Source organism: Talpa occidentalis, unplaced genomic scaffold (genome assembly GCF_014898055.3).
Source record: "Talpa occidentalis isolate TD23 unplaced genomic scaffold, MPIMG_talOcc4v2.1 talOcc4.13, whole genome shotgun sequence".
Classification (NCBI taxonomy): Eukaryota; Metazoa; Chordata; class Mammalia; order Eulipotyphla; family Talpidae; genus Talpa; species Talpa occidentalis.
In genome coordinates this window covers 31314754-31332059 of record NW_023601322.1, presented here as the reverse complement: position 1 = coordinate 31332059, position 17306 = coordinate 31314754, and the positions used below count along the sequence as shown (strand labels likewise).

The window sequence follows — 17306 nt, the reverse complement described above, 5'->3', positions numbered from 1 at the left end:
TTAAGATAAAAATTAAGGAATAAAAAGTGATTAAATCACAAGTGACATTGAGAGGGAAAAACCTATAGATTTAAAACAAAATGAAATAAGTAAGAAAGTAAAAGACAGATATTGGATGGTTTTACTCATCTGTGGAATATAAATAACTGAAAAAACACACAGGCAAAATACAGCAGAAATAAATCTTGGACTTAGTGAAGGAATTTAATGGTTACCAGATGGAACAGAGCCAGGGAAAAAGAGGCAGGGTAGGGAGGGAGACAGGGTATTGCCTGGGTGGTTTGGTGGAGGGTTTGTGGAACATGTGTACATATGGACAAGTAAAAATGTAACTCCAACATATAAATGTAAATTAATTAATTATAAATAAAAGTACACACTAAGCACCATTAAATAGTTTTGGTTATGTTTAATGTGATGTTCAAGATTATTTTATTTTCAAAGAAGCAATCTAATAGCACCATATTCAAAGTAGTATCATTTGGCAAAGAGTAAAGGATAGCAGAAACTTAGATTTTGAATTGTGAAGTAGTTGCCATACAAGTTCCCACAGACAATAAATCGAAGATTAATAAACCTAAGTAATCTATAAGACTAATAGTATGAAATTAAAGAAATTCAATAATAAGAATATTGTTATTAATAATATTGAAGGGGCTGCTCTGATGGTGCAGGGATTAAAGTCTCAGTGCTATCAAGCTATCGCCAGCCACTGCAGCATGAGTTTGATCCCTGGCCAGGGAGCTGACCCATATGGTGCAGTAGACCTCTCCTTTCTCACCAGCTGCTCCCCTCAGCAGTGTACTTCAGTAGATGCGCCTCTTCTGCTCCCTGCTCTGTCTCTGGTGAATCCTCTCACTCCCCACATCTCTGGCCTACACCCCAGTTCTTGTGTGAGTAAATAAGTAAACATAGAAATTTTAATAAAGGTATTGAAACGCAAAGTTAAATTTTTACAATTTTAGACAATGTGAAACTGCAAGCAAACTAAGGCTTAACTGAAAGATGAAGCACATGATTTTTACTTGAGCTACTAATACTTCACTACATTTCAAATTTTATTGATTTTTCCATCAATATTATTTTGAGTAAAATGAGTAGCTATGATGTTAAAATTTTTAGAGGCCTTTAACACATTTTGTTTTTAATGATTAAAAATGAGACCATCCTAAATATTAAATAACAAGGGTTTAAGAAACTATCAGTCATTAAAATTCATAATAAAATATGAATATGAAGAAACACAATTGATCACTGTATATATGTTATATTTCAAAATATAGTACAAGGGTGATGTGTTTATGTACAACAAAATATTAGCAATGACTTCATCTGGGTAGTGAGATTATAAATCAATATTTTCTTCTCACACAAGTATTTCCAAACTTTGAAACACAAACATTAAGTATGAGTGCCATACAAAAAGAGTCTTTAAATAATTTTAGATAATAGTTTGTGTAATAAATTCCATCAGGTTTTATGAGGAGCGTAAGAAGAAAATAGAATCTATAGTAGCAATAATAGAGTATTGTGTTAGCGAAACCCTCAACAGCAAATAATCTTAAATAATAAAGCAAGCAGAGAATCAAAGATAATTAAGAAAGAAATTTCTTTCAAGTTTTGCTGCAAAAGATAACAATAAATGCAACTATAGCTCTTAGAGAAAGATTCAAAAACTAAAACCTTTAAGTATTCAAAACAGGTATGTGAAATTAAGAAGAAATAGAATAAAATGAAATAAATAAAATTGTAATTATAAGATCATATGATAATATTTTAGAAGTTTGAAACTGTAGAATTATTAAATCCAAGTGTAACATCTATTTTTTTATATTTTGAAAAATTTACTTGAAAGGTAGAAAATGCACATATAATAAGAAAGAAGAGATAAACAAAATCATGAACGTATTCTATATTTTATTATGATTACACATTTGAAAATCTTTAGGATTAATTCTAGGGTCATTAAAATTATAAATCAATCTCAAGAAGAAATAAGTAGTCTGATAAGATCAATCATGATAAATAAAAGAGGTACACATGAAAACAAAACATTAAATTCAAACATGTAAAAAAATTTAAAACACCAGTTCATTTTCACCAAAATGTTCTATTAGACTTACAAGATAAAGTTATTTAAATCTATATTAATTACCTAGGGAACATGAATGGAAGAAGAGCTTCACATTTCATTTTATAAAGCCAGCATAATCCTTATAAGTAAATCTCTCAAAAACGAGCACAAATTTAGAACACTACAAAACAGACTAACTTATGAATATGGAAAAAAATCCTATGAGCTATATAACCCATAAGAAAGCAGAGTTTATCCCAAGAATTAGAAATGTTTAAATACTACTATGTCCAATGAAGACAAACGAAGTGCCCAATGACAGATGAGTGGATTAGGAAGATACAGTACAAATGCATGATGGAATATTACTAAGCTATATATAGATGAAACCTTGCCATTCAAAATAATACGGATAGAATTGTAGAGGATCATGGTAAATGAAATGATTTAGAAGGAAAAAAAACAAACTCTAGATGATTCACTCATATTTGAAATACAGAGAAACAAAACAAAGAAACTAAAAAAAAAACTAAGTTAAAAGTAATACTAGAGGGCCTCCCCTGGTGGCGCAGCAGTTGAGCACTGGGCTGCGAATCTGCCCGCAGCCTCTGCAGCGCGATTCGATCCAGGGTCGCCTGCGAGGGTCCCACATGGCGTGACAGACCTCTCCTGCCGCGCCAGCTGCTCCCCTCAGCAGTGTATTTCATCGTCTGCCTGTTCTGCTCCCCACTCTGGCTCTGGTGAATTCTCTCACCTTCCCGCACGTCTGAATCTGCCCAGTGCTTGTATAAATAAATAAATAGAATCTTTTTTAAAAAATAGAAAAATAAAAGTAACACTAGAAATATGACTGCAGAATTGAGGATACTGAGGCAAAAGGGGTGAGGCTAAGAGGGGATGTGACCCAATGGTCTGTAGTAAAGGGATAATAGTGCTTGAATGATACACATCTGAAAAGGTGTGACCTGTTACCCTAAATTATATGCAGTATTTTAAACCAATGTTACCACAATAATCAGAAATAAATTAACAGAAATAAACTTAATTTTATTTTTAAAAATTGGAATCAAAATGTATAGTTTGATGGTTGTTTTGTGTAATTTGGATATGTACTGCATAGTATGTAGCCATATAGGCTAGTAAAAAATATTGAATTTCTACTACAAAAAAATATGAAAACAATAAAATATATAGAAAAGGAATGAATTTTTTGCCATGTTTTTCTACACACTGAATTATACATAAAAAAATTGGTTGCCTGATGTTAGTCAGTAAAATACGAAAATCACAAGGGATTTCTAAATCCTTAAGAGTCATGTTTTATTATCAAATGACTGGAGAAAATAAAATATAGATGGATTTTATATTAAAAAAACTAAGAATTGCTTAAAATTTTACTATAATAATTCCTAAAACTATGGGAATTTACCTCAAATTCAACTTGGCTAAAGAAAGATTAGAAAATATTTTCTTTTACATTCAAAAATTTTTGAGCTTGACAATATTTTAAAATTATTTAACCATTTTCAAACTGTTTTTGGGTTTACATAAGTCATTCTCCATAGACATGAAACAGGTAAAATGTGTTTTCATAGATACAATGACACAAATTAGAGAAAAGTACATGCTAATTAGATTAAAATTCTAAATTGAAAGCATGATGTGCCTCAAAATTTTTAAAAATCACTTAGGTTGTATGTGCAATTAGGCAGCACAGATCTTTTATTTTTCTCTTGAAAGAGAAGTTTCAATTGCATACCAAAAATATAAAGCATGGAAATGATTCACATCATTGCTTTTAATTGGGTGCTTAACATACCCTCTGACGATCTAGCTTAACGGTTTTTCTAATGAGCAAAATGCAGAAAAAAATTAACATATCTAAACATCATGTTCCCTCTTCCTTGGAAAGTGTTATAGTCCCCATGTGATTTCTATAATTGAAAAGTATTACTAACCTTATAAATACATTCACAATATCCTGTCAAAAGTAACAGGAGGACCAGACGTGCCATTTTAGAAATGATCAAAAGAGATTAAACAGTGACAGCAATATTTTTTAAAATGACAAACTACACCATGATGAGGAAATTGAGGGCATATGTATTAGACAACACTATAGAATATTTTTAAAACTTTTATTGATTGTGCTATGCTTCCCTAATGCTTACAGTTATCACTGGAAAGGAATGACACATAGTAAAACTAACTACATTTGTTCTATTAAATAAATCATCAAGGATTATTTGAAAGTTTACATTCCACACTCCACCTCGCCAAGTACTTTTCCAGTTCACAAGGTGCAGTTTTTTCCCTCCACTTTCCCTCCCGCCCATCCTTCCTTCATTAAGTTACTCATTCAAAAAGCACTTATTGAGTGCTTAATATGGGAAAAGCACTGTGCAATTTATGCAAAGAAAGTAAAAATCACAATGCCCTTGAAGAACTTAATGTTGAGTTTTTGTGACTATTGTGCCTAATTTGATCCTTCAGCTTTGCAGGTAGAGAGAGATAATTCAAAACTATGAGCTAAGGTGTTTCCTGTAGTAGAGTAATTGATTTGAGAATAAAGTTATGATTTGCTAGTGAAGGCAAGGGGAGGTAATCCATGAGATAAGCTAAAGTTCAGTTATTAGAGTTTCTTAATGGGAAACTTTAGTTTTGCTGTTTCCTGAAAATGGAAGATGGTTCCAATTTGTCCACCTACTGTGTTGCTTCCTTAGATCCCACCCACTCATTCACTTTACGAAAACAAGTGATTCTTCCAGAGGTCTCTGTAATTTGCAGCTGTTCTTTTGTAAGAAGTACTTTTCCCAAGTAAAATAAAAACAAAGAACAATAAACAAAAAAGCCTTATAAGCTAAAAATTACTAGATAAGTAATCATTGACTTCATTAGAATATTATAAAAGCACCAGTACTGAGGTAAATCCAGAGTACATTTAGAGTTTGAAGAACACACAAAGTAAAGAAATGGTTTCATCAAGAATTTTTCTCTCCAAGGTGAAGTTTAACATGAAACTTAGATTAACCCAGACAATGGTAGTATTGACATGATAGAGTAAAACATTGATTTTTTTTTAAATCCTAAAGAACAGTATTTATGAGTGTCTGGAGGAAAGTACATGGCATATTCTGAGGAAAAACCTCTGGACAAATTTTTCCAGATAGTTGAGAACCCATTTTGAGGGATAGGAGTAGTAAGAGAGTAACTGGAGATAAAATTGGGGGAGCAACAAATTGCAGAGACTCATATTACTATCTACTTCAAATCAGTTCCTTGCATATTAATTCAGATGCACATTTGCTACATAGCATGAATGAGAACAAAATAAAGACATTTTCAAAGAAACAAAATTTTGAGTATCTGAACTTTAGAAATTCTCTAAAGAACTTTGTAAAAGATACATTTTACCAACAAGAAGAAGTTCCAGTTAGGAAGGTAAATTGGAAGAGTTTACCTGATAAACTGGAAGAGTTGTGTGCAAAATGTTAAACTTGGAATCAATATAAATATAATAAAAAATTTATTTTATAAATTAATTAGAAATTCTCTTAAGACAGGGAATATTATATAAGATGGGCATAACATGATGTAAAATCAAACATATGCCAGGAAATGTCATAAGGTCAATAAACCCTTCAGGAACAATTAAAGATACTGATTATACCTCTTATCTAATAAGTGAAATATGTATTCCAAACATTCTAACGGTTTACAAATAAAACCTTATAAATAAAAATAGATCATAAATAAAAACACAATTCCAAACATTCTAAACTTAGTTTAGAATGGACACAAGAAAATATGGGCACAAGTTACATAAAGCAAAAATGTCATAGAAAAAAATGGAAAAATACTAAAACTCACTATCACACTGTTACACAATGTTTTAACACAGTTTCATTAATTTCTACCACATAAATTACCTGATGACCAAATCAGAATTACATTGAAAATCAATTTTTTAAATAACTGATTCATGTTTAGCTTTCAGTCTGGCAATAAAAAATTTAAAATTCAGTAGACACCTCAGGGTTAATTTTTTTTAAAAACTGATTATAGGCTGATTTTGCAGATTGAGTTTCCTTTCTACAAAATTCTAAGAAAACTGGTTAAGGCATATTTTATTATTTTTTTTAATATTAAATTTTATTTTTATATTCCCCCATACAATTGCAAACGCCCAATTCTGACCCCAATCCTTCCCCTCCCGCCCCCACCCCCAAAAAGTGTCTCTGGTTCATAGTTTTTTGTTGATTTTGATTTTCACTTTCTTATATTTATTTTCCTGGTCCCTTATTTAAGTTTTCTAGATTCCTGCTATGAGTGAGACAATCCGGTATTTTTCTTTTTCTTTTTGGCTTATTTCGCTGAGCATGATCCCTTCCAGTGCCATCCATGTTGCTGCAAATTGCATGTGTTTATCTTTTTTGAATGCTGAGTAATATTCCATGGTATATATGTACCACATCTTCTTGATCCAGTCATCTATTCTTGGGCATTTGGGTTGTTTCCAAAGCTTAGCTATTGTAAACAGTGCTGCTATAAACATAGGTGTGCAGGTGCTCTTTGGAATTGATGTTTCTGTGTCCTTTGGGTAAATACCTAGGAGTGGAATTGCTGGATCATATTGAAGCTCTATGTTTAGTAGGTCCAGAAATCTCCACACAGCTCTCCATAGTGGTTGGACCAGTTTGCACTCCCACCAACAGTGCAGAAGAGTTCCTTTTCTCCACATCCTCGCCAACATTTGTTGTTGCTAGTTTTTTTAATATGTGCCATTCTCACTGGTGTGAGATGGTATCTCATGGTAGTTTTGATTTGTATTTCCCTGATTACAAGTGATGTTGAACATTTTTTCATATGTCTGTTGGCCATTTGCATTTCCTCTTCAGAGAAGTTACTTTTTAGCTCTTCTGCCCATTTTTTGACTGGATTATTTTCTTTGTTGTTGCTGAGTCTCATCAGCTCTTTGCAGATTTTTGTGATCAGTCCTTTATCATTAGTGTTGGGTGCAAAAATGTTCTCCCAGTTGGTGGGGTTTCTCTTTGTTTTTGTTATTGTCTCTTTTGCTGTGCAAAAGCTCTTTAATTTGATGTAGTCCCAGCTGTTTATCTTTGCCTTCACTATCACTGCTTTGGGTGATGTGTCTGTAAAGATGTCTTTGATGTGCAAATCACGTAGTGTTTCGCCTATATTTCCTTCTATGTATTTTATGGTTTCAGGTCTTATGTCTAGTTCTTTAATCCATTTTGAGTTGATTTTTGTGTATGGTGTGAGGTAGTGGTCAAGCTTCATTCTTTTGCATGTAGCGACCCAGTTTTCCCAGCACCATTTATTGAACAAACTTTCTTTGCTCCAATGCATAGTCTTTGCTCCTTTGTCAAAGATTAGTTGACCATAAATCTGTGGGTTTATTTCTGGATTTTCTATTCGATTCCATTGGTCTGTATGTCTGTTCTTGTTCCAATACCATGCAGTTTTGATGATTATGGCTTTGTAGTATAGTTTGAAGTCTGGGCATGTGATGCCTCCATTTCCTTCTTTTTTTTTCAGTAGAGCTTTGGCTATTCGGGGTGTTTGGTGATTCCATATGAATTTCATCAATAATTGTTCTATTTCTTTGAAGAATGCCATTGAGATTTTGATTGGAATAGCATTGAATCTGTATATTGCTTTTGGTAGGATGGCCATTTTAATAATGTTTATTCTTCCAATCCATGAGCAGGGGATGTCTTTCCATTTCTTTGTGTCTTCTTCTATTTCTTTTAACAGTGTTTTATAGTTTTCTTTGTATAGGTCCTTTACCTCTTTTGTTAGATTTATTCCCAAATATTTGATTTTTTTTGTTTCGATAATAAAAGGGGTGTTTTTTTTGATTTCTTCTTCTTCAGATTTATTGTTTGTGTATAGGAAGGCTACTGACTTTTGCGTGTTGATTTTGTATCCTGCCACTTTACTGAATTGATTGATGAGTTGAATTAGTTTTTCTGTGGAGATTTTGGGGTTCTCTATGTATATTATCATATCATCTGCAAATAGTGATAGTTTGACTTCTTCTTTTCCTATTTGGATTCCTTGGATGTCTTTCTCTTGTCTTATTGCTCTGGCTAGGACTTCCAGTATTATATTGAAAAGCAGTGGTGAGAGTGGACATCCTTGTCTTGTTCCAGATCTTAATGGAATTGCTTTCAGCTTTTCACCATTGGCTGTTGGCTTGTCATAGATGGCCTTTATGATGTTGAGGTATGTTCCTTGTATCCCAAGAATTTCAAGGGCTTTTATCATGAATGGGTGTTGCACTTTGTCGAAAGCTTTCTCAGCAACTATTGATATTATCATATGGTTTTTATATTTCTTTTTGTTGATGTGTTGGATAACGTTGATTGATTTTCAGATGTTAAACCATCCTTGTGCCCCTGGAATGAATCCAACTTGGTCGTGGTGAATTATCTTATGGATACATTGTTGGATTCTGATAGCTAAAATTTTATTGAGGATTTTTGCATCAGTGTTCATTAGGGAGATTGGCCTATAGTTTTCCTTTTTTGTGTTGTCCTTATTCGGTTTTGGTATTAGTGTAATGTTGGCTTCATAGAACGTGTTTGGTATTGTCCCTTCCTTCTCAATTTTTTGGAAGAGTTTGTGAAGGATAGGCACTAATTCGTCTCTGAATGTTTGGTAGAATTCATTTGTAAATCCATCAGGTCCTGGGCTTTTGTTTTTGGGGAGGTTTTTGATTACCATTTCAATTTCGCTGCTTGTAATTGGTCTGTTTAGGTGTTCTATTTCTTCTTTATCTAGCTTTGGGTGATTGTAGAGTTGTAGGAATTTGCCCATCTCCTCTAGATTGTTGAACTTGTTTCCATATAACTCTTCATAGTAGTTACTGATTATTCTTTTGATTTCTGCTGTGTCCGTTGTGATTTCTCCTCTTTCATTTATGATCCTGTGTATTTGTGCTTTCTCCCTTTTTTCCTTTGTGAGCCTGGCTAGGGGTTTGTCTATTTTATTTATTTTTTCAAAGAACCAGCTCTTGGTTTCATTGATCTTTTGGATTGTTTTTTTAGTTTCAATTTCATTTATTTCTGCTTTGGTTTTTATTATTTCTTTTCTTCTACTGGTTTGGGGTTTTTTGTTGTTCTTTTTCTAGATCTTTGAGCTTCGAGATTAGGTTGTTTCTTTGAGTTCTTTCTTGTTTCTTGATGTGAGCTTCTATTGCTATATATTTTCCTCTTATTACTGCTTTTGCTGCATCCCATACATTTAGGATATTGGTGTCCTCCTTGTCATTCAATTCAAAGAATTTTTTAATTTCTTCTTTGATCTCCTCGTTAGTCCAGTGGTCTTCCAGTAGTGTGGCTTTTAATCTCCATGAGGTTTGATAGTTCCTTGCCTTCTTTTTATGATTTATTTCTAGTTTGATGCCTTCGTGGTCAGAAAAGATGGTTGGTATGATTTCAATCTTGGTGTATCTGTTGATGTTTGTCTTGTGCCCCAGTATGTGATCGATCCTGGAGAATGATCCGTGTGCGCTTGAGAAAAATGTGTACTCCGTTTTTTTTGGGTTTAGTGTTCTATAGATGTCTGTTAAGCCCAAATGCTCTAGGTCCTTATTTAGAGCTTTAGTTTCTTTACTTATTTTTTGTCTTGTTGATCTATCCATTGTTGTTAGTGGTGTGTTGAAGTCTCCCACTACGTATGTGTTTTCTCTGATGTCTGTTTTCAGAGAGGACAACAGTTGTCTTATATATTTTGGTGCTCTTTCGTTTGGTGAGTATATGTTAATGAGTGTTATTTCTTCTTGAAGTATTGTCCCCTTAATCATAATGTAGTGACCATTGGGGTCTCTTTTTATTTTTTTGAGTTTGAAGTCTGTTTTATCTGATATAAATATAGCTGTTCCTGCTTTCTTTTTTGGCCCATTTGCTTGTAGGATTGTTTTCCATCCTTTGACTTTGAGCCTATTTTTATCTTTTGTAGCTAAATGTGTTTCCTGGAGACAGCAAAAGGTTGGGTTTTGTTTCTTAATCCAGGCTGCAACTCTGTGTCTTTTTATTGAAGAGTTTAGTCCATTTACATTTAGAGTTAATATTGATATGTTAGCATCTGTATTTGCCATTATGTTTGTCTTTCCTTTGATTTTATTTATTCTTTTAATAACTTTTTTTTTTTTTTTTGGTCTTCTTTCGTTGTTATTCGTCCCTCTGAGGTTCTGGCTTTAGGATTCCTTGTAGTATTTTTTGGAGTGGGGGTTTATTCGTAATGAAATTCCGGAGTTTCTCTTTGTCTGGGAAGGTCCATATTCTTTCTTCATGGAGGAAAGAGAGCTTTGCGGGATAGAGTATTCTTGGTTGGCATCTGTTTTCTTGGAGTCTGTTGACTATGTCCCTCCACTCTCTCCTTGCCCGTAGTGTTTCTTCAGAGAAGTCTGATGTCAGCCTGATTGGTTTTCCTTTGAATGTTATCTGTTTCTTCCCTCTTGCCAGCTTCATTATTTTTTCCTTGTCCTGGATTCTTGGGAGCTTTACTATTATGTGTCTTGTTGTGTTTTTCCTTTCGTCGTGGAAGTTTGGTGTTCTTCTTGCTTCTTGTATATCAATTTTCAGCTCCTTCTTCGCATTTGGGAAGTTCTCTTCAATTATCTCCTGGAATATTTTCTCTGTTCCTACATCTCTCTCCTCTCCTTCTGGAATTCCTATAACTCTTATATTTCCTTTCCTCATGGAGTCAGATAGTTCCCGAAGTCTTTCTTCGTTCTTTTTCCTTCGTACTTCTCTTTCCTTTTCTGTTTTGGTTCTTTTTATTTCTGTGTCTTCAAGATTACTTATTCGTTCTTCCATTTCATGTATTCTGCTTTCCTTGCTTTTCCCGGAGTTCTTTAGTTCCTCCATTAATTCTTTGATCTCCTGCATTTCTTTTACTTCCCTCTTTAGGGACTCAATTTCATTCTTCTGACCATTGTTTTCCCTCTTTAGGGACTCAATTTCCTTCTTCTGATCTATCACTTTTTTAATCATGGCAATTTTAAATTCTCTTTCTGGAAGGCTCAGAAGTTCTTCCAAGTTGCTGTCGTTGCAATCTGGGGAGTGGTTTTCTTTTTGTGGTGTTCTTCTTTCCTGAGGAGTTGTTAGGTTGCGTGTGGTTCTTCTACTCCCTACTGTCTGTTTTCTAATTTGTCGTATGCGTTGGGACACTGTGTTGCTCGGACTGACTGACATCTTGGGTGAACTTCTCCGCTCCCCTCTGGCTCTTCCAGGAGCCATCTCTGTCTTCTGGGGGAGCTTTCTGCTGGTTTTAGGCAGTTTTTACTGAAGAAATGTTCCTGTTCTCAAATAGCGAAGCAGGATGCAGTCCCTGCGCCTCCGGTTTCAGGCACACTCTTCTGCGCACCCGGTCTGCCCCGGACGTGGGTGCCTGCTCTAAGGCATACTTTAAAAACTATCCATATAAATGGATAATTTACAACCCCATAATAATAAATAAATAATTTACAACCCCATCAAATAATCCACAATTGAGTATGATTCCAATCATTATTCCAATAGAGATTCTGAAGGAAATGAACAAGGTATTAACAGAAATTTGTGTGGGAAGGACAAAGGTCAAAAATAACCTAAAACCCATGAGGAAATATGAGTGGAGGATTCACCATAATGATAATCAAAACTCATTATAGAAGTTTAGTAACATAGACAATCAATTGAGATAAACATGGGTAGATAAACCAAACAAATTAAAAAGAGAATAGAAAAGGAGATCCACACAAATATGGAAGCCTCCTATGTAACAGAGATAGCACAAAATATTAATATTTAAGTACAATAAAATAATATTGTAACAATTTGCCTTCTCTATGGGGGGAAATGTAATTGGATCCCATTTCACAACATACATATTAATATCACATTATGATTCATGTCTAGCAATGAAATATGCCTTCCTAAAATTCTAGAAATACTTTGACTTCCAACCTTGTAAATAAAAGATAGAATAAGAAAAGAAATCAATTTTGGATAATTAGACATAATTTTATCTGAAAGTATCATGTAAATATGAAAAACAAAATATTTTTTTAACTTCAAGGCAGGAACAATTCTTTAAAGAGATGTCGAAAACCACAAAATTGGATGGAAAATGTTAATAACTTTTACTACATTAAAATGGAAGACTCTGTGCATCAGAATTTACTCTAAAGAAATGAAAGAGTGGGTGAAAATATTTTTATATGTAATTTAACATAATTAGTACATAACATAAAAGAAATTCTTACAAATCTATAAAAAATAACAATCACACACGGAAAAAATCAGGAGCAAATTTTTCATGCAAAAGGAAATACAAATGATACCCCCAAAAGCCATTAACATATACTCATCAAATAATTATGAATCAATTTTAAAAATTATACAATTAAAGAGATTGATAGGAGAAAATGGCGAAAGAAAATGTAGTTATATCTAGATAGGAATACAAATTGGTACATGAATACCTAGCTTACTGCCTTTTACTATACTATTATTTATTTTTATCATTTATTTTCATTTTTTACTATTATTTCCTTTTACTATGGTATATGACATGTGGTTGAAGAGAAAGCAGGAAAGATTAGTCAGAACGGAAGTTCTTAGTGATCCCAAGCATGAGAGGACTCGATCCTTTATTCCTAGTTTCAGGATGAAGGGAGCCGCTAGCCAGAAGATGCAGGCAGCTTCTAAAACCTACTATTGATCCCAAGACTAATGGCTACCAAGAACACCAGGAATTCAGTTCTAAAACCACAGGGATTGAATCTTGCCAAAACTGAATGAATCTGAAAGCACATTCATCCTGGAGTCCCCAGAAAGAAATGCAGGACTGCTAACACCCTAATTCTGTTCTTGAAAGACCTAGAGCAGAGGAATGCACTGAGCCATGACCCAAAGAAACTTTGAGATAATAAACAGGTGCTATTTGAAGCTGCTAAACTTGTGGTAATTTGTTATGCAGTAATAGAAAGCCAATATAGACAGAATATATGCTAACAATATTCAGTTGTTAACAGAATACATTTTAATAGTTATGGTTCAAAGTTAAAATCAGTATTTAATAAATTTTTAATATGAAAACTCACCGTTTTTGTTAAAGCATATAATTCATTTGTTGATATCTCTGTTTCCTTCAAAATTTCAGTCATTGTATCTTCATGCTCCTCAACAGTAGTATTAAGGTCTGATAACGATTTATATAAGTTAGTTTGTACAATGTTTATATTATCAATCTCTTTCCTAAGAGAAAAACAAAGTTGATTTTTTTCCACATTGAACAAAAAAAAAAATTTAAGATATTTAAATTAGCTTCTGACTTAACAATGTGAATCAGTGGAATTTATCTATTACTAAAATTTCACCCATCTCAAAGCAACTCCTGAAAAGTACCACACGATTAAAAAAATAACAGACTGGCAAATTTTTTGAAACCTATGAAAGACTTCATTTATATACAATAAAATCCTACAAACCAATATGAAATAGAAAACAATTAACCAATAGATAAATGAGGAGAGAAGATAAACAAAAATTCACAAAGAAATAAATGTCAGTGACCAATAAATACATGTTGTGGTTATTGAATTGACCCAGGTTCTCATGCACTAAATCCAAATGAAACTGAAAGATACCACCTTACCCCAGATACCAAAATAAAGGGAACCCTTCCTGTGCTATTGGTGAGGATGTAAATTGGTGCAGCTACTATAGAGAAACAGTATGGTGATTTCTCAAAAAATTAAGAATAGAAAATATCATATAATGAAGCAATTCTTCTGGGTATTTAACTGAAGAATATGACAACACTCATTCAAAAAGATATATGTACCTCTACATTCATTGTAGCATTATTCACAATAGCCAAGGAATGGAAACAATCTACGAGCTCACCAACTGATGAATGGATAAACACACATAATGAAATACTTAAAAGATGAAATATTATTTGCAACAAAGAGAAATAAGTGAGGTGGAGAAAGACAAATACTTTATCATCTCACTCTTATGTGGAAGATTAAAAAAAAAAAAGCAAACCAAACAAAAACAAGCCCTTAGATTCTGAAAATAAAATGATGATTCCCAGAGTGGGAGGAGTGTGGGGGTCAGATAAATCAGGAAAAGGGGGAAAAATGTATGGTCTTGGATAGAACTTCGGCTTTGGTGTGCTCATAAAGAATGAAGCAAATGAAGCAAAAACAGATGGAATTAAAAAAATGTAGATGTAGCTAGTTATACCATCATATTTTTTCCACATTTTCTTCAAAATTGACAGAAAAAAAGCAGTGAGATCAGAAATGATAAGGAACAGTACTTCTCAAACATCACCTTGGGATTTTTTGTTGTTGTTGTTAATTGCATAGGGTCTGAATGGACCCTAATATTCTGCATTTTGAATAAGAACCCAGGTAATGCTGATTTGGTCTACAGACCACACTTGAAATAGCAAGGATATACAAAGATTTATTTCCATAATTAGTAAACTTGACCTGAAACGCTAAAGTACTATACATTCAATAAGCAAAGTGCACAAGAAATATTTTCACTTACACAAAGAATAGTCACAAAAATAACCCCACAAAAGTTCACATCACAGAAGCAAATATTAAGACTCAACAATTTTATGCAAGAACCGGGTACAGACCAGATGCATGGGAGGGTGAGAATATTCACCAGAGATGGAGCAGGGAACAGAATAGGCAGACTGACAAAATACACTACTGAAGGGAGCAGCGGGCGAGACAGGAGAGGTCTGCTGCACCATGTGGGATTCTCGCCGGCGGGCTGGGATCAAACCCGTGCTGCAGAGGCTGCGGACAGCTTCACAGTGAGGCGCTCAACCACCTGCGCCACCAGGGAGGCTCTCAACAATTTTAAATGGGTAGAAATTGCATAATATTCTCTAATCAAAATACAATTCAGTTGGAAAGCAAAAATAAAAAAGGTATTTGAAAAATTAGAAATTCATAATAGAAATTTAAAAATATATATTTGAAGCCAAATAGAAGAATTAGAATTATAATAAAATATAAGTACATCAGAGAAATAATTAAAAACATTAGGATGCAAAATACAATTAGTCAATTTATAAATTAAAATATCAGATTTTATTGGAAAGAAAATAATGCAAGAGAAATTAGTTAGATGCCATTCATAGTGCATGGTTATAAAATTTGTTTTTAATAATACCCTACGCAGTATATTTTTTTGGAAGTAATTTTGCACACATCATAAATATTTATTATGCCATAGACAACTTGACAATATGTACCAGCTTTATAATGACAAAAAAGTGGTGTTTTAGGAATTTATAAACATGTATTTATATGTAAAAGATAAAAACTTTGGCTTTCCATATAAACTTAAATATGGATAATTAAGATTGGGTAATTAAGATTCTTTCTTTTTATCTGATTTATTACAGGAATGTATATTACATTCTAAATTAACCTTTTACTTCTAAATAATATAAGTAACACTTATGGAACAGTGTCTTACTTGTAGGCTTCTATTTTTATTTTATCATAAGAAATATCTTTTTCCATTTCTTCTTTAATTCGTTGAGCTTTCAATTTGACATTTCCATAGTGTTCTATGGCTCTTTCAAGTTCTTCATGAACTTGTCTATATAGTTCCATTACCTAGAAATGAAAAATATTTTTGATAATATATGCACCTAATGACTAATTAGAAGAACCACATAAGAGAAAGATCAGCCAAAGTACTGAAACTTAGTTTTGATTGAGAGAAATTGTCTTTTATAGCTTCTTTTTTTCCTTTATTTAATCAGTAAACATGAATTTAAAAAAGAAAATCATCTGTAATCCTCTCACTCAGGAGTAACCATTATTATCTTAATATGAGGGTCCCAAATATTCCATTTTTTCTATTAACTGTCAAATATTATAAACATTACCCCTCTCCTAATTCTCTACTAAGGAGAAATGGAGATTGTGATGGCCAAGGATGGAACTATAAGTCTGAGTGTCTTGTTGAATAGCTGGAGGAAAGGGAGTAGGAACAGGCAGTGGGGAGCGAGCAGGTCCTTCTCCAGGGAGTAAAGTGGTAGAACAACATGATGCAGTTGTCTCATGGGAAAGCAATAATTTTCATTAATTCTTAGAAAAGCACAATGGCAGCAATGGCTGCAAAGATTGTCCCTTTAGGTACAGAAGTGTGGGGATATGCATTTTAGCAGAGAGAGTCTATAAGTTGTTTTAGATAATATGGCCATATAACTTATTTGCAACAGCCAAGTCATGGAACCAACCTGAATGCCATGGACAGACAGCTGGATAAAGAAACTGTGGGATATATACTCAATATTAGACTGAAAAAATATCCTAGTTACGAGGGGATGTTCAGTATGGTAGTTATTGGCACTGGGACTTTGATGGAGGATGAGTGAAATGTGCATGTGGAGGTGTGGAAATTACTATCAAAGTTAAATAGTTATGTAAATTATTTGTCAACCAATAATATTTGAGAAAATAATAAATAAAGTCAATAAAATTGGCTTGTAGTGAATGGCAAGTGACATTTGGTGGTGGGATTCATGAGAAAATTTAATTTTGGAAACTATACAGAATTGTAAACTAATATTACCTAGTATTTTTTCAGCGATTATATAGATAAGTGGAACAGAAGCATCCAGACATAGACCCATCCATATATAAGGATCAATTTTACTTTTTTAAAGAATGGATTTCCCAGAAAATGTCAACAGACACCACCCACATTGCAATCTAGCTCCCTCATATGTGTATCCAATATTCACTTAGCCATTCCCTTGCTTATAAATATTTAATGAAAGTCTCCCTATACCTGTCATGATGTGCACAAATGTAACTATGCGAACTCCTGCTAAGACATTTAAAAGGAGGGGGGGGCGGAGCAACATGGCGGCGAGGAGATGCTGCGAGTAAGATCTCCCATTAAAAAAAGTTAATAGGGAGGAAAAGCGGCAGGTCCCAGTGAGAACTGGGACACGGAAGATAAACGGGTGACGCCAACAAACTGCCCGAAGAAGAAAGTTGCCATAAAAGAGGACCAGAAGGGAGGGAAGCGCAGAACCCTGCTCCCCTCCCCCGCCCACACAGGCGGCACTCTCCGACCGGCAGAGAGGAGGGAAACAACAAACCAAAACGGCCAACAAGAAAAACGGACGCAGCAAGTGGGACTGTGAGTGGAAAGGAACTATTTCA

At 33.7% G+C, this 17306-nt stretch overlaps 1 protein-coding gene across 1 annotated transcript in view; it reads right to left on the bottom strand.

Annotated features, from left to right (window-relative positions):
• Positions 1–17306, bottom strand: part of CCDC178 (coiled-coil domain containing 178) — a 305310-nt gene that overhangs the window by 251094 nt on the left and 36910 nt on the right. The window contains exons 9-10 of the mRNA XM_037508275.2: positions 15601–15743; positions 13191–13344 (exon numbers count right to left, since the gene is read on the bottom strand). Of these exons, the coding sequence (XP_037364172.1) occupies positions 13191–13344; positions 15601–15743 (297 nt within the window). The remainder of the gene's footprint in view (positions 1–13190; positions 13345–15600; positions 15744–17306) is intronic.